Source organism: Macaca nemestrina, chromosome 12 (assembly GCF_043159975.1).
Source record: "Macaca nemestrina isolate mMacNem1 chromosome 12, mMacNem.hap1, whole genome shotgun sequence".
Lineage (NCBI taxonomy): Eukaryota > Metazoa > Chordata > Mammalia > Primates > Cercopithecidae > Macaca > Macaca nemestrina.
This window is the reverse complement of record NC_092136.1, coordinates 7,764,866-7,789,840: the sequence shown is the minus strand read 5'-3', so window position 1 is coordinate 7,789,840 and position 24,975 is coordinate 7,764,866. Positions and strand designations below refer to the sequence as shown.

The following is a 24,975-nucleotide window of genomic DNA, read 5'->3' as shown; positions in this document are numbered from 1 at the left end:
GGGGCAGGCTTCTCTCATTCAGATTCTGCCTGTGCTATTGTGCTTTGTGAGTGTGGACTTGAGAATTTCTCTCCACTCCTTCACTACCTGAAGTTTTATCCTTCTGTGTGGTGGATAAGTATATAATTTTGAGACCAACATTCTGTCTTCTCCTACCCTACCACAGCTTACTCAGATCATAATGAGAGCTGCAGGGTTAACCTGCTTAGCAGAGCCTGTTAGCTGCAGTAATTGCAGCTTCATGCCTTATAGGTGAGAAACCAGATATTTCCTGTAAGCAGTCTGCTCTGTGAACAGAAGCCCAAGGTATAAGATATACCTCTGTCCCTTAAAGAGGAAACAGTGGAGGATGTAATGTGGTCTGGGACAGGGGGATTGGGCATGAACTCAGCCACTAGGCTTAGTTTCTATTCCCATACCTCGTTGGCTTACACAGGGTCAATGTTCTCTGCTTCTAAGCTTTAAGTTTTAGTCATTTGACACGGTCCTGCCTTATACCTTGACCTTTCAGGGATAGATTGTGTAGCAAAGGGGCATTGGAAGAGCTGTGATTCTGGTCCTGACTCTAACACACTTTGAGTGGGGCAAGCCATGTAAAAACTCTGAGCATGTATGTGTGTCCATCTGTTAAATGGAGATAACGATTCTTTGCCCTGCCTACCTCACAGGATTGTGAGGCCCAAATGAGGTTCTCCCGTACCTGAGAGTGCCTTGAAAACTTGGGAAGTACTGTGAAAAAGCAGAGAGATCATATTGGAACAATGTTGTGAACTGCTTGCTTGTTGCAGTCTAACTCTCTTGCCTTAATTGGACATGGGCTGAGAGATGGGTCATACCAAAACGTGAGTGGTCGTTTCCAGTGTTTGAGAGTTAGGCTTCAACAGTGAGCTAGGCTTCAAAGCTGTTTGGTGAGCTTGGGTTGAGAACATTGAAGAATTGAGTGATCTAGGAACCCTTTCTGCATTTTGTTCTGCTGGTTTGTACTTACAGGAGATGTGAAGATTTTTATCCTGTGTTGCAGTTCATCTCTGCTCCTCCTCTCACCAGGAAGTTGGGTGAGGTGGCAGGGTTTGTAAAGGGGAGAATGGGAAGAAGGCTGTAGGCAAAGATGACTGTTTGGGACAGTCAGAAGCTTTGTTATATGGGACCTACATTTTATGACACACTCCTGGAGAGGAGGGTTTGGAGGCCCTGGAGGTAGCTGGCAACAGCTGGGTGCTGTTGTGTGTCCAGTTTGGGACCCATCAGGTAGCATGCCCTGCCCCCCTAATTGCTAACCCTCTGTCTGCTGCTTTATCAGACTACGCGTTTGTTCACATGGAGAAGGAAGCAGATGCCAAAGCCGCAATCGCGCAGCTCAACGGCAAAGAAGTGAAGGGCAAGCGCATCAACGTGGAACTCTCCACCAAGGGTCAGAAGAAGGGGCCTGGCCTGGCTGTCCAGTCTGGGGACAAGACCAAGAAACCAGGGGCTGGGGATACGGCCTTCCCTGGAACTGGTGGCTTCTCTGCCACCTTCGACTACCAGCAGGCTTTTGGCAACAGCACTGGTGGCTTTGATGGGCAAGCCCGTCAGCCCACACCACCCTTCTTTGGTCGCGACCGCAGCCCTCTGCGCCGTTCACCTCCCCGAGCCTCTTATGTGGCTCCTCTGACGGCCCAGCCAGCTACCTACCGGGCCCAGCCGTCAGTGTCACTGGGAGCTGCCTACAGGGCCCAGCCTTCTGCCTCTTTGGGTGTTGGCTATCGGACTCAGCCCATGACAGCCCAGGCAGCCTCTTACCGCGCTCAGCCCTCTGTCTCCCTTGGGGCCCCATACAGGGGCCAGCTGGCTAGTCCTAGCTCCCAGTCTGCTGCAGCTTCTTCACTTGGCCCCTATGGTGGAGCCCAGCCCTCGGCCTCGGCCCTTTCCTCCTATGGGGGTCAGGCAGCTGCGGCTTCTTCGCTCAACTCCTATGGGGCTCAGGGTTCCTCCCTTGCCTCCTATGGTAACCAGCCATCCTCTTACGGCGCCCAGGCTGCCTCTTCCTATGGGGTTCGTGCAGCTGCTTCTTCCTACAACACCCAGGGAGCAGCTTCCTCCTTAGGCTCCTACGGGGCTCAGGCAGCCTCCTATGGGGCCCAGTCTGCAGCCTCCTCACTAGCTTATGGAGCCCAGGCAGCTTCTTACAATGCCCAGCCCTCGGCCTCTTACAGTGCCCAGTCTGCCCCATATGCTGCACAGCAGGCTGCTTCCTACTCTTCCCAACCTGCTGCCTATGTGGCGCAGCCAGCCACAGCTGCTGCCTATGCCAGCCAGCCAGCAGCCTACGCCGCACAAGCCACTACCCCAATGGCTGGCTCTTATGGGGCCCAGCCAGTTGTCCAGACCCAGCTGAATAGTTACGGGGCCCAAGCATCAATGGGCCTCTCAGGCTCCTATGGGGCTCAGTCGGCTGCTGCGGCCACTGGCTCCTATGGTGCCGCAGCAGCCTACGGGGCCCAACCTTCTGCCACCCTGGCAGCTCCTTACCGCACTCAGTCGTCAGCCTCATTGGCTGCTTCCTATGCTGCCCAGCAGCATCCCCAGGCTGCTGCCTCCTACCGCGGCCAGCCAGGCAATGCCTACGATGGGGCAGGTCAGCCGTCTGCAGCCTACCTGTCCATGTCCCAGGGGGCCGTTGCCAACGCCAACAGCACCCCGCCGCCCTATGAGCGTACCCGCCTCTCCCCACCCCGGGCCAGCTACGACGATCCCTACAAAAAGGCTGTCGCCATGTCGAAAAGGTACTGTATGCCCCCCCGCCTCTGCCCCCAGCTGGGGCTTAGGGCAAGGGGCTGAGGTTGGCATGGGAGGGAAACTGGAGGCATCGGCCCCTCCCTTGGTCTTCTCTTCTCTATTTCCGTGGGATGTCCAGAGGCCGAGGGGAGCAGTGTCAGTGAACTTCTCTGGTCACCAGGGTTCAGGTGGAGCATAGTGCTCAGCCTGGGGTGGTAACTGCTAGTCAGACCAGGCACACTGTCACCTGTCTAGGCTAGCCCAAGTGTCATTGGAGCTACTGCCTGCAGGACTGTGGCCCATATCTTTTCCCACTGTCTCAAGGATCCTTAAGCCTATTACGTGGTTGTCCTGGCTTTGGCAGGGATGGGGGTTAAAGAGTAGTCCCTTTGGCACTCACTGGCTAAAGGCAAGTTTATGAGGTGCGTCCACTCTGGGAAGTTGGGGACCTTGCTTTCATCCGCCGTTCTGTTGATAAACAACCAAGGTCTTTCTCTGCAGGGCCCAGGGGTGGAGATAGTTTGCTGTGGTGTGGGAATGTAGACCAAAATCCACCTTGGCCAGTTCAGAGGGGAGGACTTCAGTGGAGGCTTTGGTTTCCCACTGAGTTGAAACCAGGCTTGATTTTTTTGGCCTGGATAGGGTGATGAGCCTTCTGACTAAAGGAGACCAATCTCTTGGAGACCAGTGTGATCACACCCTCCCTTTCCCCATTGGCATCTCCCCAGTGCCCACCTGGAGTCCTCCCCTCAATTGTCTCATTCACCAACTGTCTTCTTCTCTCGACTAGGTATGGTTCCGACCGGCGTTTAGCCGAGCTCTCTGATTACCGCCGTTTATCAGAGTCGCAGCTTTCGTTCCGCCGCTCGCCGACAAAGTCCTCGCTGGATTACCGTCGCCTGCCCGATGCCCATTCCGATTACGCACGCTATTCGGGCTCCTATAATGATTACCTGCGGGCGGCTCAGATGCACTCTGGCTACCAGCGCCGCATGTAGGGCCATCCTGGGATGGGGCACCACAGGGCGGGAGGGAGAAAAGAGGTGGGTAGGGTTACAGATCCAGGTTATAACTACTCTGGCCCATACCTTTCCTGGTTGTGGTTTTTCATCCCCTCTACCATGTGGGCCTTCCCCAGGAGATGATCCTTTTGAGTGTTCGGCAGTAACCTACTTTGTTCCTTCGCCTCAGCAGCAAATCTTGCTACTGGCTCTAGATCTGCGGTTTTCCCTCTGCCCTGCCTCCCGTCTCCCCAGAATGGGAATTTCTTTTATGTTTTTATTTTTTTCCTGGCTCCTTTTTATTTTTGTGCGCGATATTTAAGGTCGTCTGGATGGGGAAGCAACCTGCAGCTGAGGTCGCCGGCGCCTTTTTCTTTTTAGATGGGAAGGAGACCAGGAAAGGGTTAGCTTAACCATTTCCTATGCGCCAAGCTGTGCCAGCAGTCCAGGGTACCCTGACTGTCCCTCTGTAGACTGTTGAGACTGAGTTCTTGTTGGGACAGTCAGTTGGCATGTATCCAAGTCCCTGCTGACCGCTAATGTTCTAGCTGATGGTGAGCGGCACAGTCCCACTTCCCCATCTCCCCAAGTAGGTGGTGTTAGAAAACCTTAATTTTTTTTCCCTTTTGTATGGACTACAAATAAAACTTGGGGCAATTTGCAGTTTGGAAACCTGGTTGTCATTGTCTTGATTGCATTCAGTGTCAAAGCAGCCAATTTGACATCCAGGAATACATGATAGCTAAAGGGAAGGCAGTCAGAGAACCCAGGACTGGTGAGGAAAGGGGTTTGAATGTGGGAATTAGAAGGATTGCCCTGTGACCCAGAAGGATTTAGCTTATCGTCGTCCTGCTAGCCTGCCATCTTTCAGACTGGAGTCCAGAGCAAGTGGCCTGGTCCTCAGCCCTCAACTTGAGTTAGTCACACCAAAATGCAGTAAATAATGCCCATTTTCCTCTGCCTGTGCTTGATCATTTTCCCTCACTTTTCTCTAGTTCAGGAATAACCTGTGTTCCAATGGGATGGTTCTGGGGTTTGGCCTCTCAGGAAGTGGGGAGTGGGCTGCCGTGGTATTTACAGGCTAGTGGATCCTTCAGGCAGTAGGCTTAAATGAGTGCTGGGGCTGGAACCCAGAGAGGAACCAGTAGTGGAGTGGGGGTAATGGCATTGCCTGATACTGCCCTATGGTTGGAAGAAGGAAGGGCAGAGAAAACTTGAAGCAGGTATGGGGCATTCTGGTCGTATTTTGCCTGTTGAGCTGTTACCATGGAGCATCCTCCTGTGTCCTGCCAACCCCCTGCCATTATAGTAACCGGAGACTCTTTTTCCCTATTCCTATCTGTTAAGATTTTCAGATGTCCTCTCTCTGGGTTTATATTTGAAGGTATAGAATCTGGGAAGGGGTGGGGTGCAAGCATAACCAAGTAGGGATGCTAGGGTTGGGTGGGGAATTGAGGACTCTCTTTATGCTTTTATTCTAGGGCTGGGGATTGAGGACCTGGGCAAAAAATAGGACATTTCCAACCAGGGACAAGATGGAGGCTTGGGCTTAATGCTGGGTAAACGGAAGACTGGTTGAGTGGGATAATGGGAGAACATACTGCTCCTTTGGGAAAAGGAGCTTTAAAGACTGGGTTTGGGAGCCTATTGGGGCAAGGCGACTTTGGGGAGGTGTATGTGTCAGTCAGGTGGAGGTCAGGTGGGTTGTCTTACGCCTCCTTTACTGGCTTCATGTGAACTTGCCTGTGACAGTATCTTGCCCTAGATGTCCTCTTCCCTCTTGCCAATGTGCAAAAGCATTCAATCTTATGACTTATTTGTGAGTTCTTATTTGTGGATGCTAACTGGGGTAATCTCAGGGAGTACTGGGGGCCATGGCTCTTTGCCTTGCTTCTCTTTCTGCTCACTGCTTTGCTTTCAGGTGCTTAGCTGCTCCTTTTTATTTCTTTGCAGGACTGGGAAAGAATGGGAGGAGGATTTTGATAAGTTTCTTGTTTTCTGTGTGGTGATGGGGTGGTCTGAGGGTCAAGCTAATAAGCCTACCTTTGGTTATTACCCTGGAAAATGGAGGGTTGATGGTAGGGTTATGATTGTGGCCTGCATATTTGCAATTTTTCTTTGTCAATGTGGCTTTCTGTCATCTTCCTTTCTCTCCAGTGAGGGTTCTGCCACTGTCTCAATCCTTTGGTTCCTGCAAAAAACAGCTAAATGTGCTCTCAGGGCCCGTGGTGATGTTCTCTGTCGCAGCCCCAGGTCTTGAAAGTGACCTGGCCCAGATGAGCGCTCTGCCTGCTTGTCATCTTTAGGTCCTGCTGCCCCTGCTGCCTCAGCCCTCAGGCTCCTAACTGCTCAAGCCAGAAGGAGCTACAAAGCCAAATCATTTGTCATTTTTCTCTTGCAGATTGTTTTAAAATCTCCCTCCCCTCTTTTATTTTAATTATGTCACCTGTGTTAATCCTATAGCCTGCTTCTTTGGTTTGTGGATTGCTGATTTGAAGTTCTATAACTTGGGGAAAGTTGGGTCGAGTGAATGGGAGGACAGACATTGAATGTATATTCTGGAAAAATGGACTCTCTATCTTCAGATTATTCAGCTTCTCCACCTATCACCTCTACAACTTGGCCTTCGTTGGAGAAGTTTTAGTTGGCTTATTCCTGGAACAAGACCACCTAGAGGCTTTTAGCCCTGTCACCCTGCCTTCTTCTGAGGTTTGGACCTTGTTTTAAATTCTGTGTGTGGTGGACTTGAGACCATCTCTTGTAATGGAGGTAGTGGGACTATCACTGAGGGGGTCAGCCTATCCAGGTAGGCTACTGTTGTAGTCAAACCCATCACTTAAATTCTGCCACAGTCTGTGCACAGACTGTTGGTTGATCCTCCAGGCATTTTGTCCTATTAAGCCAAATAGGTGGATATCATGGGATGGATGAGGTCATGATGAAAACAGATTTACTAGATTTATGGACCCTAGTATACTATGTACATATGGAAAACTAAATTTTACAATCTATAGGTACCTTTGGTCATAAAGAGTAAAAGTCTATAGTTTTCTAGAAAATAATTCTTAAATCTGGGTTTCATGTCTAGATTTAAATCATATCATGTATCTGTAGTGCTTCAAATGTGGCCAGGTGTGGTAGCTGACACCTGTAATTCCCAGTGCTTTGGGAAGCTGAGGCAGGAGGATTGCTAGAGGCCAGGAGTTTGAGGCCAGCTTCGGCAATACAGTGGGACCTTGTCTCTACAAAAAAAAAAAAAAAAAAAAAAAAGGCCAGCTGTGGTGGCACGCACCTGTAGTCCTAGCCACTTGGGAGGCTGAAGCAAGAGGATTGCTTGAACTCAGGAGTTGGAGGTTATGATCACGCCACTGCACGTCAGCCTGTGTGACAGAGCAAGACCCTGTCTCAAATAAATTAAGAAACAAATGCCTTTCTCAGCTAGCTGAGGCAGGCTTTGGGCTGACCTTGAGGGATTTATTGTCTGGGAGGCAGGACCTACCTCAGTGAGCTAGTTTATATGAATAATTATTGATAGGCAAGTGGTAGATAAGGAAGGAGAGAATGTGGCAGTAGTCGCAGGTAGTTAAAAATTTTTTTGGAGAAATGGTTTGATTTAAAAACCGACTTGGGGCAGGTGTCATGGCTCAGGTCTGTAATCTTAGCACTTTGGGAGGCCGAGGTGGTCGGGTCCCTTGAGTTCAGGAGTTAAGACCAGCCTGGTATACATGGGTAAACTTCATCTCTACAAAAAAAATATTAGCCGTGGTGGTACGTACCAGTAGTGCCTGTAGTCCAGCTGAGGCTGGAGGATCTCTTGAACCTGGGAGATGGAGTTTGCATTGAGCTACCGTCATGCTGCCGCACTCCAGCCTGGGCAACAGAGTGAAACCCCATCTGAGGAAAACATAAAAACAACAAAAAAAAGTAAACTGACTTGGTATAGACAAGAGTGACTGTTGTCTCTTTAATCAGGTTTTTAAGGTTTTTTTTTTTTTTTTGAGATGAGTGTCACCCAGACTGTAGTGCAGTGGCGCGATCTCCACTCACTGCAAGCTCTGCCCCCCGGGTTCCTGCCATTCTCCTGCCTCAGCCTCCCGAGTAGCTGGGACCACAGGCACTCGCCACCATGCCTGGCTTTTTGTTTTGTTTTGTTTTTTTTGAGAGGGTCTCACTATGTTGCCTAGGCTACACTTGAACACATGGCTCAAGTGATCTTCCTACCTTGGGCTCCCAAGTAGCTGGGACTACAGGAGGTTTCCTGAATTTGAATCCTGGCTCTACCTCTTCTTGGCTGTGTGATCTTGGACATATCAGGAGCACTGTCTCTGTTTTGTTACCTATAAAATGAGGATAATAGCTAACTACAATAAATTAATTAATACAACAAACTAAATTTATATTAGTGTAGCCAACACAATTATATTAGTCTTCGTAGCAACTCACATGCGTTAGCTATTTCTTTTTTTTTTTTTTTTTAAGATGGAGTCTTGCTCTTGTTGCCCAGGGGGGAGTGCAATGGCGTGATCTCGGCTCACTGCGACCTCTGCCTCCTGGGTTCAAGTGATTTTCCTGCCTCAGCCTCTCGAGTAGATGGGATTACAAGTGCCCGCCACCACATCCAGCTAATTTTTGTATTTTTAGTAGAGACAGGATTTCACCATGTTGGCCAGACTGGTCTTGAACTCCTGACCTCAGGTGATCCACTTGCCTTGGCCTCCCACAGTGCTGTGATTATGGGTGTGAGCCAACATCCCTGGCCAACATTAGCTTTTTTTTTTTTTTTTTTTTTTTTTGGAGACGGAGTCTTGCTCTGTTGCCCAGGCTGGAGTGCAGTGGCGCGATCTCGGCTCACAGCAAGCTCTGCCTTCCGGGTTCACACCATTCTCCTGCCTCAGCCTCCCGAGTAGCTGGGACTACAGGTGCCCGCCACCTCGCCAGGCTAATTTTTTGTATTTTTAGTAGAGATGGGGTTTCACTGTGTTAGCCAGGATGGTCTCGATCTCCTGACCTCGTCATCCGCCCGCCTTGGCCTCCCAAAGTGCTGGGATTACAGTCGTGAGCCACCACGCCTGGCCAACATTAGCTATTTCTAAACCTATTTTGTAAATGTGGGAGTTGAGGTTGTTGGTTAAGTGACTATGTTTTGTTTTTTTTTTTTTTTTTTGATATGGAGGCTTGTATCACCCAGGCAGTAGTGCAGTGGCGTGATCTTGGCTCACTGCAACCTCATCCTGGGTTCAAGCAATTCTCCCTCAGCCTCCTGAGTAGCTGGAACTACAGGGATGCACCACCACACCCAGCTAATTTTTCTGTTTTTAGTAGCGGCAGGGTTTCACCACGTTGGCCAGGCTGGTCTCGAACTCCTGATCTCAAATGATCCTTCCACCTGGCCTTTCAGAGTGCCGGGATTACGGGTGTGAGCCACCATGCCTGGCCTTAAGTTACTATTCTTAAGATCAAATGGCTACAAAGTTGGTGGCTCAAGGAACTGAACCAGACATTGGAACCATCTAGGGCTTTGTTTATAATCGTTGTGCCGTACGACTGTTGGGAGAGTCAAATGAGAACATGTGACACGTATATATAGTCACTTCTCATGAAATGTTAGCCATCTCATATTAATGAGTTAGAACATTCTGGGGACACTGGGATGGCCTAGTGGAGCAGCACACAGCTGATCCAAAGATTTTGGATATAGGTGTGAGTACAGCACATACTTGTAATAGTGAAGGCAGTGAATTTTTGTAATTAGCGGTACCTAGAAGTGATTTGGCTACGGACCACATCAATTTTGGTCACCTCCAGTCTCTGGCAATACTATTTTGTGTCCTGGGAACAATTATTGTGGATATGGAGAAGAAAGGTTATTGATAATGCAGGGGACTTTCAAAGACATTAAGGAAGGCTAAGAGGTGGTTGCTGGCAGTAGGATTGGCGCCTAGGAAGCCTTCTGCCTGATTACCATTGAATATCCCTGGAGAATACTGGCTTTTTAGTTTGCCCCCTTATCAGACTTGTAACTCATTTCTGGACCAGAAGCCAGAGTTATTTATTGGATGTATAAGTTATATTAAGATGTTTAAGTTATATATTCGTTCTTGAGCCTGTAAAACTCAGATTAGACTGGGCATGGTGGCTCACGCCTGTAACCCCAGCACTTTGGGAGGCTGAGGCAGGCGGATCACCTGAGGTCAGGAGTTCGAGACCAGCCTGGCCAACATGGTGAAACCCTGTCTCTACTAAAAACACAAAAAATTAGCCAGGCGTGGTGGCGTGTGCCTGTAATCCCAGCTACACGGGAGGCTGAGGCATGAGAATCACTTGAACCTGGGAGGCAGAGGTTGCAGTGAGTCAAGATTGAGCCACTATACTCCAGCCTAGGCGGCAGAGTGAGACTCCATTTTGAAAAAAGAAAAAAAAAAAAAAAAACTCATATAGATTACATTTTTATGTCTAAGTAGTTTTCACTGTCACCGTGTTTACCCCTAAATTTGTATTTGTCCCTCATTTCCAAGAGTCTGATCTCTTATTTCTCATCTATATGCCTATATACACTGCCCTTTTTATTGAAGATTGGCAGCCAGAATACATATTTTTTCTTGGCTCTGAGAAAATGGCAGCTTTCTAGATGACTGGACAAGTCACTTAACCTCTGAAGAGCTTGGTAGCCTCTAGTCAGCAAATTAAGAATCACCAAAATAGCATCTACCATGTTCCAGACAAGGTGCTTTTATTTACTTATTTTAATTTTTTCAGATGGTCTCTGGTTGCTGAGGCTGAATGGAGTGCAGTGGCATGTTCTTGGCTCACTACAGCCTCTGCCTCCTGAGCTCAGGTGATTTTCCCACGTCAGCCTCCCAAGTGGCTGGAACTACAGGTGCGTACCACCACACCCAGCTAATTTTTTTGTATTTTTAGTAGAGACAGGGTTTCTCCATGTTGCCCAGGCTGGCCTCGAACTCCTGGACTCAAGCAGTCCACCCACCTTGACCTCCTAAAGTGCTGGGATTACAGGCATGAGACACTGTGCCCGACCAACAAGGTGGTTTTATTTTTATTTTTATTTTTGAGACGGAGTCTCGCTCTGTCGCCCAGGCTGGAGTGCAGTGGCGCTATCTCGGCTCACTGCAAGCTCCGCCTCCCGGGTTTACGCCATTCTCCTGCCTCAGCCTCCCGAGTAGCTGGGACTACAGGCGCCCGCTACCTCGCCCGGCTAATTTTTTTGTATTTTTAGTAGAGACGGGGTTTCATTGTGTTAGCCAGGATGGTCTCGATCTCCTGACCTCGTGATCCGCCCGTCTCGGCCTCCCAAAGTGCTGGGATTACAGGCTTGAGCCACCACGCCCGGCCCAAGGTGGTTTCAAAACATCCCTTTTGCCAGGTACAGTGGCTCACGCCTGTAATTCCAGCACTTTGGGAGGCTGAGGCGGGTGGATCACCAGAGGTCAGGAGTTTGAGACCAGCCTGGCCAACATGGTGAAACCCTGTCTCTACTAAAAATACAAAATTAGCTGGGCGTGGTGGCACATGCCTGTAATTTCAGCTACCTAGTAGGCTGAGGCAGGAGAATCCCTTGAACCCCGGAGGTGGAGGTTTTCTGTGAGCTGAGATTGTGCCATTGCACTCCAGCCTGGGCAACAAGTGCAAAACTCCTTCATAGATTAGATAGATAGATAGATAGATAGATAGATAGATAGATAGATAGATAGATAGATAGATAGATAGATAGATAGATAGATGATAGACAGATAGATACAAGTGCAAAACTCTTTCTCAGATAGATAAAACATCTCTTTTGATGTCATTCTCTGTAGTTCAGGTGGCAAGACAGAGGATTTGGATCAGATCTCTTTAATTGGCCTTTATGTTTTTTTTTTTTTTTTGAGACGGAGTTTTGCTCTTGTTGCCCAGGCTGGAGCAGCGTAGTGGCGCGATCTTGGCTCACCGCAACTTATGCCTCCTGGGTTCAAGTGATTCTTCTGCCTCAGACTCCCTAGTAGCTGGGATTATAGGCATGCGCCACCACGCCCGGCAAATTTTTTTTTTTTTTTTTTTTTTTTTAGTAGAGACGGGTTTCTCCATGTTGGTCAGGCTGGTCTTGAACTCCCAACCTCAGGTGATCTGCCTGCCTTGGCCTCCCAAAGTGATGGGATTATAGGCATGAGCCACTGTGCCCGGACTAATTGGCCTTTTAGTTGAAAATCTTTTATTTTTTTTAAGGGGCATTAAGTTCCTTTAGTACTCAGTAAAATACAGGTAGGTGTGTATCAGTATCTTCTCTACCTGAAGCTTCATTGTGTTCCAGTTGTCAAAGTGGTGATCAAAATCCGTTAGCTTGGGTTACCTCTGGCTGTTTGGTACCTGCTTTTCTGTTTGGGGAAGACTGGAACGCGTACTAGGTGATGAGTAAAGGTGCGTGTTTTCAGTACTAAGTGTTCAGGTTTTTAACCTGATATTGACTGAAAATCCGAAGTCATTTCCCTCCTTTGGGCTATCAAGAAGTTAACTCATACATTCATTCATTTACTTGTTAACTTAGTCAACAAATATTTGAGGGTGTTACCATGTGCCAAGTACAGTTCTAACACTGGGGATATAATATAGAATTAATAATATGCCTTTTTAAAATAAGTATAGGATTTCAAGTGGTAGTAAGTATTCAGAAAGACAACATGGAGTCATAGGATAGAGTTCCAAAGTAGGGTTGGAGTGAGTGATGTTAGATCGGTGGCAGTGAAGAACCTGAAGAAAGAATATTCCAGTCTAAATGAGCTTGGGATAAGGCCAGTATGTCTGAAGGGAGCACAGTTGGTGGTCAAGGGCCGTGGTGGTTAGAAACATTGGGAAATTCCGGCAACAAGCAGATTGGGGTAAGGTCTTACAGTGCAAGGAGAGGAGTTTGAATTTTGTTTCAATTGCCTTTAAAAAGAAAAAAAAAAAAAAACTAGGCCAGACGTGGTGGCCCACGCCTGCAATCTCAACACTTTGGGAGGCCAGGGCGGGTGGATCACGAGGTCAGGAGACCAGCCTGACCAACATGGTGAAAACCCGTCTCTACTAAAAATACAAAAATTAACCAGCCATGGTGGATGCGCCTGTAATCCCAGCTACTTGGGAGGCTGAGGCAGGAGAATCACTTGAACCTGGGAGGCGGAGATTGCAGTGAGCCGAGACTGCACCACTGCACTCCAGCCTTGGTGGCAGAGTGAGACTCCATCTTCAAAAAAAAATCAAAGCCAAGGCTGGGCATGTAATTTCAACACTTTTGAGAGGCTGAGGTGGGAGGATTATTTTTGGGCCCAGGAGTTTACTGAGACCAGCCTGAGCAACACAGAGACCTCATCTCCCAAAAATTTAAAAAAAAAAAAAAAAAAAAAAAAAAAATTGGCCATGTGTGGTGGCACACACCTGTAATGAGCCCGGGAGATCAAGGCTGCAGTGACCTGTTATTGTGACACCGCACTCCAGCCTGGGTGACAGCATGACCTAGTCTCTTAAAAAAAAAAAAAAAAAAAGAAATTTATTGGCTATTATCCAGCCTACTTTCTAAATTAAACCACCCCAAATAGTATTCTCATCATCCTTGCTTATTAAATGTTACAATTGCCATAGTTTTGTGGGTTTTGTTTGTTTTTGAGATGGAGTCTCACTCTGTCACCCAGGCTGGAGTGCAATGGCGTGATCTCAGCTCACTGCAACCTCCCCCCACCCCCTGGGGTTCAAGCAATTCTCCTGCCTCAGCCTCCCCGGTAGCTGAGATTACAGGTGTGTGCCACCATGCCTGGTTAATTTTTTTGTGTTTTTAGTAGAGACGCGGTTTCACCATGTTGGCCAGGCTGGTTTCCAACTCCTCACCTCAGGTGATCTGCCCACCTCGGCATCCCAAAGTGCTGGGATTACAGGTGTGAGCCACTGTGCCCGGCCGAGAGGATTGCTTTTGAGTGCAGGCATTTCAGACCAGTCCGGGCAACAAAGACTTTTGTCTCTACAGTAAATTAAAAAAATAGCGAGGCCTGGTGGCACGCACCTGTAGTCCTAGCTACTTGGGAGGCTGAGGAGTTCCAGGCTGCAATGACCTATGGATAGTGCCACTGTTCTGCAGTCTGGGTGACCTTGCAAGAACTGTCTCAAAAAAAGGCAGGGAGATTATTTAATGTGGTTCAATTTAGGATGAGCTTGTAAAGTGTTATATAGCTAACTAGACCTAGTTGGGTTTCAGAAGTCAAATCAAGTAATTAGGTTTTGGGCTGCATGTGGAGGTGGTTAGTAGTTTTGATGTCTGCACACTGGGCTTGAACTGTGATTCTGAGAAGATTTATGTTCCCAGTCTCCTTCCAATCTGGAGAGATTATTAGTTACAATGAGTTGATCATTGATATACTTTGGTATTTTGGAAGAAAGTTTTATCCTCAGAGATGTTGAGACGAGATCTAACTGAAGGAGATGAGGATTTCTGTACCATACGCGTTACTTTTTGATGCTGGCCACCTCTGAAGGGCACGTGGCAACTGACACAAAATTGATTTTCTTCATCACTGATCCTGTGGCCTTTACACAGGCCCAGAGGTGCATCAGCATCCGCAATGAAGTGGACAAGATTAGTGACCAATATATCTGTAAATGTTATGTTTGATTTTTTATTTTTTTTTTTTTATTTTTTTATTTTTTTTATTTTTTATTTTTTTTTTTGAGACGGAGTCTCGCTGTGTCGCCCAGGCTGGAGTGCAGTGGCCGGATCTCAGCTCACTGCAAGCTCCGCCTCCCGGGTTTTTACGCCATTCTCCTGCCTCAGCCTCCCGAGTAGCCGGGACTACAGGCGCCCGCCACCTCGCCCGGCTAGTTTTTTGTATTTTTTAGTAGAGACGGGGTTTCACCGTGTTAGCCAGGATGGTCTCGAACTCCTGACCTCGTGATCCGCCCGTCTCGGCCTCCCAAATATGTTTTCTTTTTTTAGTTCCTTACCTTTTTTACCTTAGGATAAATTGTTGACCAGTTTTCTACAGTCAGATTCCTGAATCATGTTGGGTTTTTTTTAAGTTTCACTCTTGTCGCCAGGCCGGCACAATCTTGCCTCACTGCAACCTCTGCCTCCCGGGCTCAAGCGATTCTCCTGCCTCAGCCTCCTGAGTAGCTGGGATTACAGGCACCTGCCACCACATTCGGCTAATTTTTGTATTTTTAGTAGAGACGGGTTTCACCATGTTGGCTAGGCTTGTCTTGAACTCCTGACCTCAGGGGATCCGCCTGCCTCGGCCTCCCAAAGTGCTGGGATTACAGGCGTGAGCCACCGCACGTGGCCCTCGTGTTGGGTTTTAAAACCCACTCTTTTTTTCCCCCCAAACTCTGACTTCACATTTCTCTTCATGAAACCTTTCTCTTTGGGGCATGGGTGGTGGTCAAGAAGCTGCTTTGGATGGTGGTGTGTGGTACTTGTGTCATCTTCATTCCTGATGATCACTTTCCTCATAAACTGCACTGCTTTTAGCTTGTTTTGTTCGTGTTTTAAGTTCTTCCATCCAGTCCCTGCATTCCACCTTTTAACCCTTTTCAAAAGCTGCTTTGCAGAGGGTTTTGACTAAAGTTAGTTGCTTAATGAATATGGGATTATGGGAAGCAGCCTAAGGATGAGAGAAAACAAGGCAGCAGCTGGACCCTCTGGAGAATGTTACTTTGTATTTTCTTTACAGCTGGTTGTGACTAAGCTCTTCCCTCTAAAGTCGGTTCTAAGGGATTAAAACAGCCCTGGCTGATGGCGCCCAATAAAATAAAACAAAAAAACCTTTGCTGCTCCAGTTTTTTCTCAGGGTGGGGTCGGGGTATACTTTCAATCTCCATGGTCACAGAAAGGACTCTTCATCGCGGACCCTGGGAGGCTGGTTCCCAGAGGGAACTTGTCCTCAGCGTCTCCTGGACAGTGCAGCCTTCTGCCGGGCCTACTTCTGGGCCATTACAGAGGTCCTTTCACCACCTGTGAGAGGTTTGATTTTGGGGGAGCTCCGGGACTCTCAAGGCTACAGTGTGGACTACTGGCCCAAGGAGAAGGTTGGTTTCCTGAGGTGGTGGTGGTGGTGGGCGGGAGGCGGGTGTTTTTCTTACCTGGCATGTGCCTGCATAAGCTATTTCCACAGCGTCCTGGCCGCAAGGGGGGTGGTGCTTGGGAGGTTAGAGGGAGACAACTAGAGTGAACGGCAGAATGGAGCGCGGAATAGTGTCTGGCTGTGCACGTGGAGGTGGCGAAACGTGGAAGCTTAACGAAGTTGGCGCCATGAAGCTAAAGACTGCTACCCCTGGGCTCTAGCTCGCTCCGCCTAATGGCGGGCCGCACCCCGCCGGCGAAGCCCACGTTTGTAGGTCCGCCCTCACGCTGATCTCTTGCCCAATCAATGAGTTCGGCTTCGCGAGGTTGGTGCTCATTGGCTTTCGTATAAAAGCTCCGAGGTTACAGACGTTTCCACCTCTTGCCGGCCTCTCAGGTAATAGGCGTCCGTGGTAACCAATCAGGAAGAGGATCTGCGGGACCGCCGGCCTTTTACTTTATTGAGTGGCCAATCCGGTTGTAGGCTCACCTCCCCCCTCTATCCAGAGCCACTGCTGCGGCCGCCGCCATTTTAGCGTTTTGTCAGAAGCGTCCGTGCCGCGAGGAGGAGGCCCTGCTGGTTTCCGTGCGGGTGAGACTGCGAGCCCTTCCATTGTCTTTCTAGTACTCTGTTAAATCTTCTCTCACTCCCTTGGGCTTCGGGGTGTACTGGTGGGGTCGCAGCCTCCACGACCCGTCACTGAGAGCCGATCTCGGTCCTCGGCATTGCGCGGTAAGCCGGGAGCAGCCCTTCCCCCCACCGCCCCCTGAGAATACCTTGCTTTTTTTTCCCCCACCCTGCCCCGCGCCCGACGTGGCTTCTCTTGGAAGCCTCGAGATTTCCACTGGGAAAACCCCTTTTCCCTTATACCTGGCAGTTACGTCCCTGTTTCGAGAATTTCTCGGGCTGTGAGACATCGTCTGGTTAATGAATCTGAAGCTCTCCTCCACGGCCACGCATTTCAGTGTTCCGCAGGAGCTCGGACGGTGCCCTGAGAGAGGCGTTCCCCAGTCCAGTACTTTCTTTATCCTCCACTCCACGCTGTCTGATCCGAGTCGCGCGTTCACTACTTCCAAAGGAAACTCAAATGTAGCTATTGCAAGGCCTATTTCCCCGGAAATGATGGCTGCTTTGGTTACTACTTCAGGAAAAGCCTGTTGATAATTTCAGGCAGGCAGCAAGCCTAGTAGACTTTGGTTTTCTGTTGCTTTCCTAATGGATAGAAAAGCCCAGTACCCCCATCTCTCCGTATGCTGTTTTTCATGCACATTTCTGTTGGAAGGTATCAGTTCTTACTAAATCCTTTGTCTACTAAGGACCTCCCTATTGCAGACGTCTTCTCATTCTTACAGGTTCATGGCGGCTACTATAGCAGGCCTTAGTTCACTCCCACTTCCCTTTGATTGTATCGTGTGGAGGTGTGTGTGCAGGCGGGTGAGAGAAAACTGGAAATATACATCAGAGTGAAAGTCGTTGTTTTTTATGAACTGATGTGGGCCTAAGGTCTTTTGTCAGAAATCTTGTTTTTCTCTCCCAGGCTCTTGTCAGGATGGTGAAGCTGTTCATCGGAAACCTGCCCCGGGAGGCCACAGAGCAGGAGATTCGCTCACTCTTCGAGCAGTATGGGAAGGTGCTGGAATGTGACATCATTAAGAATTACGGCTTTGTGCACATAGAAGATAAAACTGCAGCTGAAGATGCCATACGCAACCTGCACCATTACAAGCTTCATGGGGTGAACATCAACGTGGAAGCCAGCAAGAATAAGAGCAAAACCTCAACAAAGTTGCATGTGGGCAACATCAGTCCCACTTGCACCAATAAGGAGCTTCGAGCCAAGTTTGAGGAGTATGGTCCGGTCATCGAATGTGACATCGTGAAAGATTATGCCTTCGTACACATGGAGCGGGCAGAGGATGCAGTGGAGGCCATCAGGGGCCTTGATAACACAGAGTTTCAAGGTGAACCACCCTCTTTGGGTAGAGGGCTGAACACAAGGCTATGTGCAGAAAGTGGTTGGATGCGTAAAAGGAGAGGTTTGGTAAAGATAACAGCTGTTGGCTGGCTGGTGGTGAAGAATTAAGTATGGGTGATGGACTTCTTAAGATGTAGAATATATGGGACTTAGAGGCTTTACCTTAGGCAGCTGTCTCCTGGAGAAAAACCACTCAGCTTTTATTTGGAGCCCCTAAGGCTTTTGTGCTCATCAGTACAGAAATCCTTTTCTCTGAAGGCTTTCTGAGTTACTGGGTTTTTTTGTTTTTTGTTTTTGCTTTTTTTGGTAGTAGAGCACAGTTCAGAGTTCCTCACTCTGAATTTACTGCTCTCAGCATAGGATCAGAATTATGCATTTTACATGAAGAACCTCGCAAAAACATGTCAAGCAACACTTTTATAGGAGCAGAATCCTTGTTAAGTTGTCCTGCCTTCCACAAACTCTTAAAAGAGTTACAGCTCTTGTTTTTATTATTATTATTATATCTGTACCAAGGGGTTGTGTTTTGAGTATAAGGCCACTCTAGAATTAGAAGGCTGATTTTAGGACTACTTGGGGAGGAGGCACTGGGGTTTTAGGGGCAGTAATGACTGTCTTTTCATTGGTTTGGGGGGCTGGACTTTATAAAATTTTGGTGAATAGAGCACTTAGATTTGTGTTATCTTAGGAGTCTTAACCAAATGAATTTTTTGTGCCTGGAGGGCAGCATGGGTGATGATGTGGATTGTCACTTCATTTGGAAGCATCTCAAATCCCCAACATTTTGAATACCTACATGTTGCTCAAAGGAAATGCTTGTTAGAGCATTTTGGATTTTGAATTTTCAGATTTGGGATGCTCAACTGGTACGTATCACGCAAATATTCCAAAATCTGAGGTCTGAAGCAACAGTGGCAGTTCAGGGGTGGTAATCATGGTGAGTTGCTATCTGAACTCTTCTCTCACCTCCTTTGGTTTCCCAGTATCAAAAAGAGCGGTGTCCTTTTTTAGCTTAATTAAGCAGGACTGAACAAAAATTTAAAAAATAAAAAGCTTTATCCAAATTATGGAGTATTCCTGTGACTCCTTGCTATATATTCCAAACCTGTGTTCTGACAGTGTAGTGGTCGATTCTGTTTCTGAGTACTCCCCTCATTAAGAGTCATTACTGCTGCCTTTGGTGTCCATTTCCCTTAAATTGGGCTTTTTTAAAGCTGAAAGTCTGATCATTATTTCCGCTAGTAATGGGTACCCTGTGTCGTGGGCATTGCTGTGCATTAGTAAAGTGACACAGGTCTCTCAGGTCTAGCTTGCTTTCTTTTTTTCAACTTGCGTGTTGAGAATTATTTTGTCAACAACTTAATTGAGAGCAAAGGCTGCTCTTGTGGAGGGTTTGCGGTGTGATACCTAATTTTTGGACTATTTGCCACACTGTAGCCCAGTCAGAAGAGGTGGTGTCTGCTTGTAGCAATTAGGTTTAAGGAGAGGACAGTGTGGTCTTGATTCAGGACAAATTATCCTTATATAAAACTCTGGGTGTCTGAACCCAAGATCCCCTGACACTAACCTTCGCTTAGTTTTTTTATCTTACTTTATTTAATATTGGCGTTTTTTATTTCTTAATACTATTCTGTTAGAGTTATAGATGTATATTGATGAGTGGTATTAGGGTGGTCTTTTTTCCTTTCCGTTTCTTAGTGTTGGGTATCTTCTCTATTGCATGCCCACTTAAAATCTCTTTTAGATATTCTTAAAAAATTAACTTCTTTTTCTGGCATTGGAACCAAGAGATGCTTAGATCAAGGTATTTATTAATGATCTTTTTGTCTGGAATGTGCACAGTTGGTTTCTTAGTTGTTTTCACTGGTTTTGTTAGGTGCCAAAAGTGGCACTTTTGTTAGCACTTGTTTTCTCTGGTTTTGTTAGGTGCCAAAGTGGCCCACTGGGCAAATGCCAGAGACAGGCTAGCACTTTAAGGCACTGAAGTGCATAATTGCATATCTGCTCTCTTAGTAACCTGCAACCTAAACTTCCCAGCTGTGTAGACCTTGATATTTTGTTCCTTCCATCCCCATTTCCCTATTGTGTTTTCTGGTCTCCCAGAATCTAACATTAATTTTGCAGGTAAAATTGTGTGTTTACTATTTTCTCTAATGTTAGAGGATCCATCTGTTGACTCTCCCTTGCTTTTGACCATTTACTCCTTTGACAGGTATATATTTAGGTGCATCATAACCAATTGCATTGGGAAGTTTTTGCCGGATTTGGATGTCTTCGGAAGTTTGCTTACCAGTAAGCTGATAGATCATGTTAGGTAGAAATTGCTTCTGTAGAGACTAACTTAGTTTTAACTTTTCTAGAAAAGATTCTGCTTTTATTACCTTTTCAGAAGTAATACTTTTCATTTCCAGAATGCAAATTTTAATTTTCAGGAAAAATATTAAGCATATGTTCTTAGTTAGGCTTTCAGATAGGTAGTTTCAGGAGAAGTACTTTAATTCTGCTTAAACTGAGCAGTTTGGTCCACTGACTAGTATAAGTAGTTATTCTCCACTTTCCTCAGCCACCTTTTCTTCCATGGTTTTTACAGTATTCTAAAATTTCAGGCATTTGAGAAAAATCTGTCCTGTTTTTGCCCTGTTTGCCTTTGACCCTAGTAGAGGGTCACTAAAATTAACTATCAGATTGTAAAGAATCCATGTTAAAGCAATGGTCAGAACCAGCAGTTAAAAGGGCCCAGTTAAGGGAGAAGGCTGTCCTTCAACTTGTGCCCCTCAGTCTCCCCAGTTCATGAGGGTTTTTCCAGAGATGTACTTTGAGATTTGCTTGTCATATTCAGCTGTGGATTGAGTCTAGATCATTCTTTAATAGTGGTAATCATTGGAGTCTTTTATTCCATTCTTTTAAAGTTTTTGAGAAGGGTGGAGAGCTGGCCTTTACTTACATTCCCTTGCTTAATGAAAATCCATCTTGCTGGTAAGGATTGGAGGTGTCAGAAAAAAATTGGGCACTCTTTCTTACTTTGACTTCTTTTGACTTTGAGCCGCTGTTTGGAGATGATTTTTACTTGCAGTTACTTGGCAAAGGATGAGATTGTTTTGAGCAAGAGTAGTTTATTTCTTAAGTATTTAAACTATTGTTATAGCTGGCATATTTCGTCACCTAATTGATCTTTGCCTGAAATCAGGTCATTATACTGAATCTATAAGTTGAGTTTTTTTTTTCCTTTTTATCTTTTGGTAAAGATGAGTCCTGCATTAGAATTGCCTAGATAAAGCCATTGCTATGACCAGTGTCTGGGGTAGGGGCTGGGGCTATGAGTAAGAGTGATAGCAACCCTTCTTGCGTCTGTTTCTTCAAGGCAAACGAATGCACGTGCAGTTGTCCACCAGCCGGCTTAGGACTGCGCCCGGGATGGGAGACCAGAGCGGCTGCTATCGGTGCGGGAAAGAGGGGCACTGGTCCAAAGAGTGTCCGATAGATCGTTCAGGCCGCGTGGCAGACTTGACCGAGCAATATAATGAGCAATACGGAGCAGTGCGTACGCCTTACACCATGAGCTATGGGGATTCATTGTATTACAACAACGCGTACGGAGCGCTCGATGCCTACTACAAGCGCTGCCGTGCTGCCCGGTCCTATGAGGCAGTGGCGGCTGCAGCTGCCTCCGTGTATAATTACGCAGAGCAGACCCTGTCCCAGCTGCCACAAGTCCAGAATACAGCCATGGCCAGTCACCTCACCTCCACCTCTCTCGATCCCTACGATAGACACCTGTTGCCGACCTCAGGAGCTGCTGCCACAGCTGCTGCTGCAGCAGCAGCCGCTGCTGCTGTTACTGCAGCTTCCACTTCATATTACGGGCGGGATCGGAGCCCCCTGCGTCGCGCTACAGCCCCAGTCCCCACTGTTGGAGAGGGCTACGGTTACGGGCATGAGAGTGAGTTGTCCCAAGCTTCAGCAGCCGCGCGGAATTCTCTGTACGACATGGCCCGGTATGAGCGGGAGCAGTATGCCGATCGGGCGCGGTACTCAGCCTTTTAAAGCTTGAGGTGAGAGGGGTGGGGTGTTCCCTCTTCTGGTTTTGCCATCCCTCCTGCAGCCTAAAGGGCTCCATTTAGGCTGCCCTGCTTGCTTGCTTTTGCAGGGTTAGGGTAAGGTTACTAGGGTGGCTCACAGGCTAGAGAGAAGTCCTACCTGTTTAACTTTAAAATATATAGAGTTCCTTGGCCCTCATGGCTATTTTTCAGGGCTTCTGGTAGCGAGAGTCAATTTGATTCTATTTGTGCCTAGAAAAATAAAGAATGATGTGCTGGTGAATCTTGGGTCACCTATGTACTATGCTATAATTGAACCTTACCGGGGGACCCACACGTTCAGGCTCAGGTGTTTTGTTTCTTAGAGCCTTTGTTAAGTTTCCTAGGTGTGCGACATTCCTAAGGTCTTCAAGTTTCCTGTTCTGTTTTGTGCTGTGTGAAAGTTCTGATATGATCCCTGATGATAAAGTCCATAACTGTAGTTAACTGGTCATCACTGCTCAGGTCCCAGTTACTAAGAAGACTACCAAAATGGCATCATCTTAATCTTGAAGCATATTTCTGACATTCCTGAACGGTTCAACCCTTATGAGTTTTATAGAACTTATTTGATGGTAAGTTGGGGTAGAGAGAAATACAAAACTTATCTTTTATAAAGTTCCACAAGGAAGTCTGGGCATAGATGCTAACACCTACCTTCTTTGCCCAGCTCAGATTTATTCCCTGAATAGAGTGCCCACTCCATTGCTTTATCTTTCAGTCTGTCCTGTAACAGCCCAGCCTGTCACTTACTTAGGTTTTTTTTTTTTTTTTAAGTAACTATTCCCACAGTTCTAGTTTGGACATCATCTACTTTCTCAGGGTATGTGTTTAAGTATGCATGCACACCTGTTAATTTTACTCCTTTGGTGAGGTTGAAATCCAGGGTTGGGAGCTTTGCCATAAGCAAATCACTCCCTTCTTCATCTTTTCACTAGCTGTTTTGGGCATTTAATACTCTTGAGCCAGCAGCTCTACCCTGAGTCCCCTTGCTTTTTCCACTGTCATACATTTTGAGCCCCATGATCCATTTGGCTCTACTTGAATATATTCTCTTCTGATACTTGCCAGCTTTGGGCTCTAGGTGTTTGAGATTATTGTACTTAAGGGTAAATCTCAATGCCCTTAGTTTTGAGTAGCTCCCAGTGTGTCCCAGACATTACCATTGATCCTTAATTATAGTAACTGTGTGAGTGATAGATAACTGTCATCTTTGCAGTTAGGGCAGAAGATATGTGACTTTCCCAGGGTTATTGAGTAGGCAGTCACTGATTGGGCTGGAAAAGAGACTTCAGTGACTTGATGTGTAGCTTATACATGCCCTTCCACACCTTCTTCACAAAGTTAGTTTCTTCCCTAGTTGGAATTGGATGTCCTCAGGTCTTAAAACTTGCACAGTTGATGCTACTTTTATTTAGACTTTGAATGATTTTTAACTTGGACCTTGGCAGTAACTCCTAGATAGAAAATACTGTTGATTTTTTTTTTTTTTTTAACCTCAGGGAGCTAATTGGAACCTTTCCATTTTTCCTGTCCTCTGCTGACAGCTTGTGATGTGGAATTACCTTCTCTAAGGAATGCTAATGTTAACATCATCAAGAGCAATGGAATGTCTCTTTGCCTACTTTTATGAAACAAGATTTGCTATTAATTTAAGACCTTAGTCTGAGATTGTTTAGACTCCCCAGTTACTCTCTGGCCTTCAAGCTCTTTCCATTGTTAAGAGATTACTGTGATACTGGGGAAGGGTACAAGTAAACTTAAAAGGAGTGTCAAGTTATCAGACTTTGTAAAGATGTTGAAGTTTTTAATGGGAAAGCCCTTTTGAGCTTTGCTGTAAAGCCGCTGTATTGTGCTCTCTTTCAGGTGGGATGTGTGTGGGCTGAAATTCCGAGCTGCGGTTGTGCATGAGAATACACCCTTCGTGGTACCCCATCTCCGGGACGTTCTCGGCTCTGTGCGTTCAGTCCCTCAGGAACCGTGGACCTTAATTTACCTTGCTAAGTTCAGACCTTCTCTTCCTTTCCTTTCCTTTCCTCTCCTGCCCATTTTCCTGTTCTTCTGTCCTTCAAAACTTCTGTAGCTTCCCATTCATGTTCTGTTCTCCCAGCAGGCCTCATTGTGTGCAGAAACTGTGGTGGGGGCTGTGCTGTCTCCTCCCTGCCTCCTGCCTCCTGCGGCTGTTGGATTTGGGAATGACCTTGGTGAGAGTCTCACTGCTCCAGGGTCTCTTTTTGGTCCAAAGGCTAGACCTATAGAGTTGGATCACTTTTTTTCTTTCCGGTGAAATAAATGGTTTTTCAACTTAGGGTATGTGTGCTTTGAGAGACTTCTTGCTTCGGCTTGTTTGGGGGTTCATTTGTACCTTGAAGGGGAGGGTATAAAGTTTTAAGATACTCAGCTTTGGGTGAACGTCACTGCAGTTATTTTGTTTATTGCAAATAGGACTTGTAGGTGCCAGAGGAAAGGGGTTATATAGAAGCCCAGGTAGGCAGCCTTATTCCAATGAAGACTTTTCCCACTGGTCCACCTTTGTTATAAAACCACCTACTTTTAGTTTAGAGATGTTGGTCTTCTCTTCTAGAGAAGCAGTCACTACCTTCCCTTAAGACTACCATTCCAATCACCCAGTCAGTGTATCTAGCTTAACTTAATTTCTGGGGATGAGGAAGTCAGCTTTCGCTCTTTGTGCCGTGTGAAAAAATGAAGCTGTGGCTCCAAGAGTACTTTGCTAACTGTAGGCCAGTGACATGTGTTGATGCCTTTCACCATCTATTTGTTAAGCTCTGCCAAAATCCAAAGAATGCCTGAATGTCCCACTAGCACCTCATTACTTGGGTTTATAGCCTTTAAATCATAGGCATGGAGTAATGACCCAACATACGAGCTTTAGATACCTTGTTGAATGATGGGGCTAAGTGCAAGAACTGCCGCCTCTTAGCCTCATGTTTTTCTTGAAACAGTTACTTGTCTTCTATATGTTTGCTCTGTACCTTCTTGCTCCAATTTCTACAGATACAGGACTATGTCTAGTTAGAGCATTTCTCAGAATCATTCAGCAAATACTGAGCACCTACTGTATGCCCGGC

At 46.9% G+C, this 24,975-nt stretch overlaps 2 protein-coding genes and 1 long non-coding RNA gene across 10 annotated transcripts in view; 2 read left to right on the top strand and 1 right to left on the bottom strand.

Moving 5' to 3' along the window:
- LOC105469647 (RNA-binding protein 14) overlaps positions 1 to 24,975 on the top strand; it is a 73,656-nt gene that overhangs the window by 6,348 nt on the left and 42,333 nt on the right. For 2 of the 5 annotated variants that reach the window (XM_011720962.3, XM_071074216.1), the window contains exons 2-3: positions 1,301 to 2,765; positions 3,548 to 4,430. The exons of the other annotated variants lie outside the window; for them this stretch is intronic. In XM_011720962.3, the coding sequence (XP_011719264.1) occupies positions 1,301 to 2,765; positions 3,548 to 3,755 (1,673 nt within the window). In that variant the 3' untranslated portion in view covers positions 3,756 to 4,430. Of the gene's footprint in view, positions 1 to 1,300; positions 2,766 to 3,547; positions 4,431 to 24,975 lie in introns of those variants that run through there. 5 annotated transcript variants of the gene reach the window in all.
- The window catches only part of LOC105469650 (RNA-binding protein 4), a 55,783-nt gene that overhangs the window by 5,716 nt on the left and 25,092 nt on the right, over positions 1 to 24,975 (top strand). Inside the window, exons 1-4 of one of the 4 annotated variants that reach the window (XM_011720974.3) lie at positions 15,879 to 16,426; positions 17,373 to 17,796; positions 21,172 to 21,862; positions 23,753 to 24,195. In XM_011720974.3, coding sequence (XP_011719276.1) covers positions 17,385 to 17,796; positions 21,172 to 21,854 — 1,095 coding nt within the window. In that variant the 5' untranslated portion in view covers positions 15,879 to 16,426; positions 17,373 to 17,384 and the 3' untranslated portion in view covers positions 21,855 to 21,862; positions 23,753 to 24,195. Of the gene's footprint in view, positions 1 to 15,878; positions 16,427 to 17,372; positions 17,797 to 21,171; positions 21,863 to 23,752; positions 24,196 to 24,975 lie in introns of those variants that run through there. The other 3 variants (XM_071074217.1, XM_011720979.3, XM_011720978.3) reach the window with 3 other exon arrangements.
- On the bottom strand, positions 3,624 to 16,004 carry LOC139357420 (uncharacterized). Its single transcript, XR_011610469.1, has 4 exons — positions 15,855 to 16,004; positions 7,980 to 8,095; positions 7,535 to 7,652; positions 3,624 to 3,762 (listed from the first exon to the last, which is right to left on the bottom strand). It is a non-coding gene; the product is annotated as an uncharacterized lncRNA (long non-coding RNA).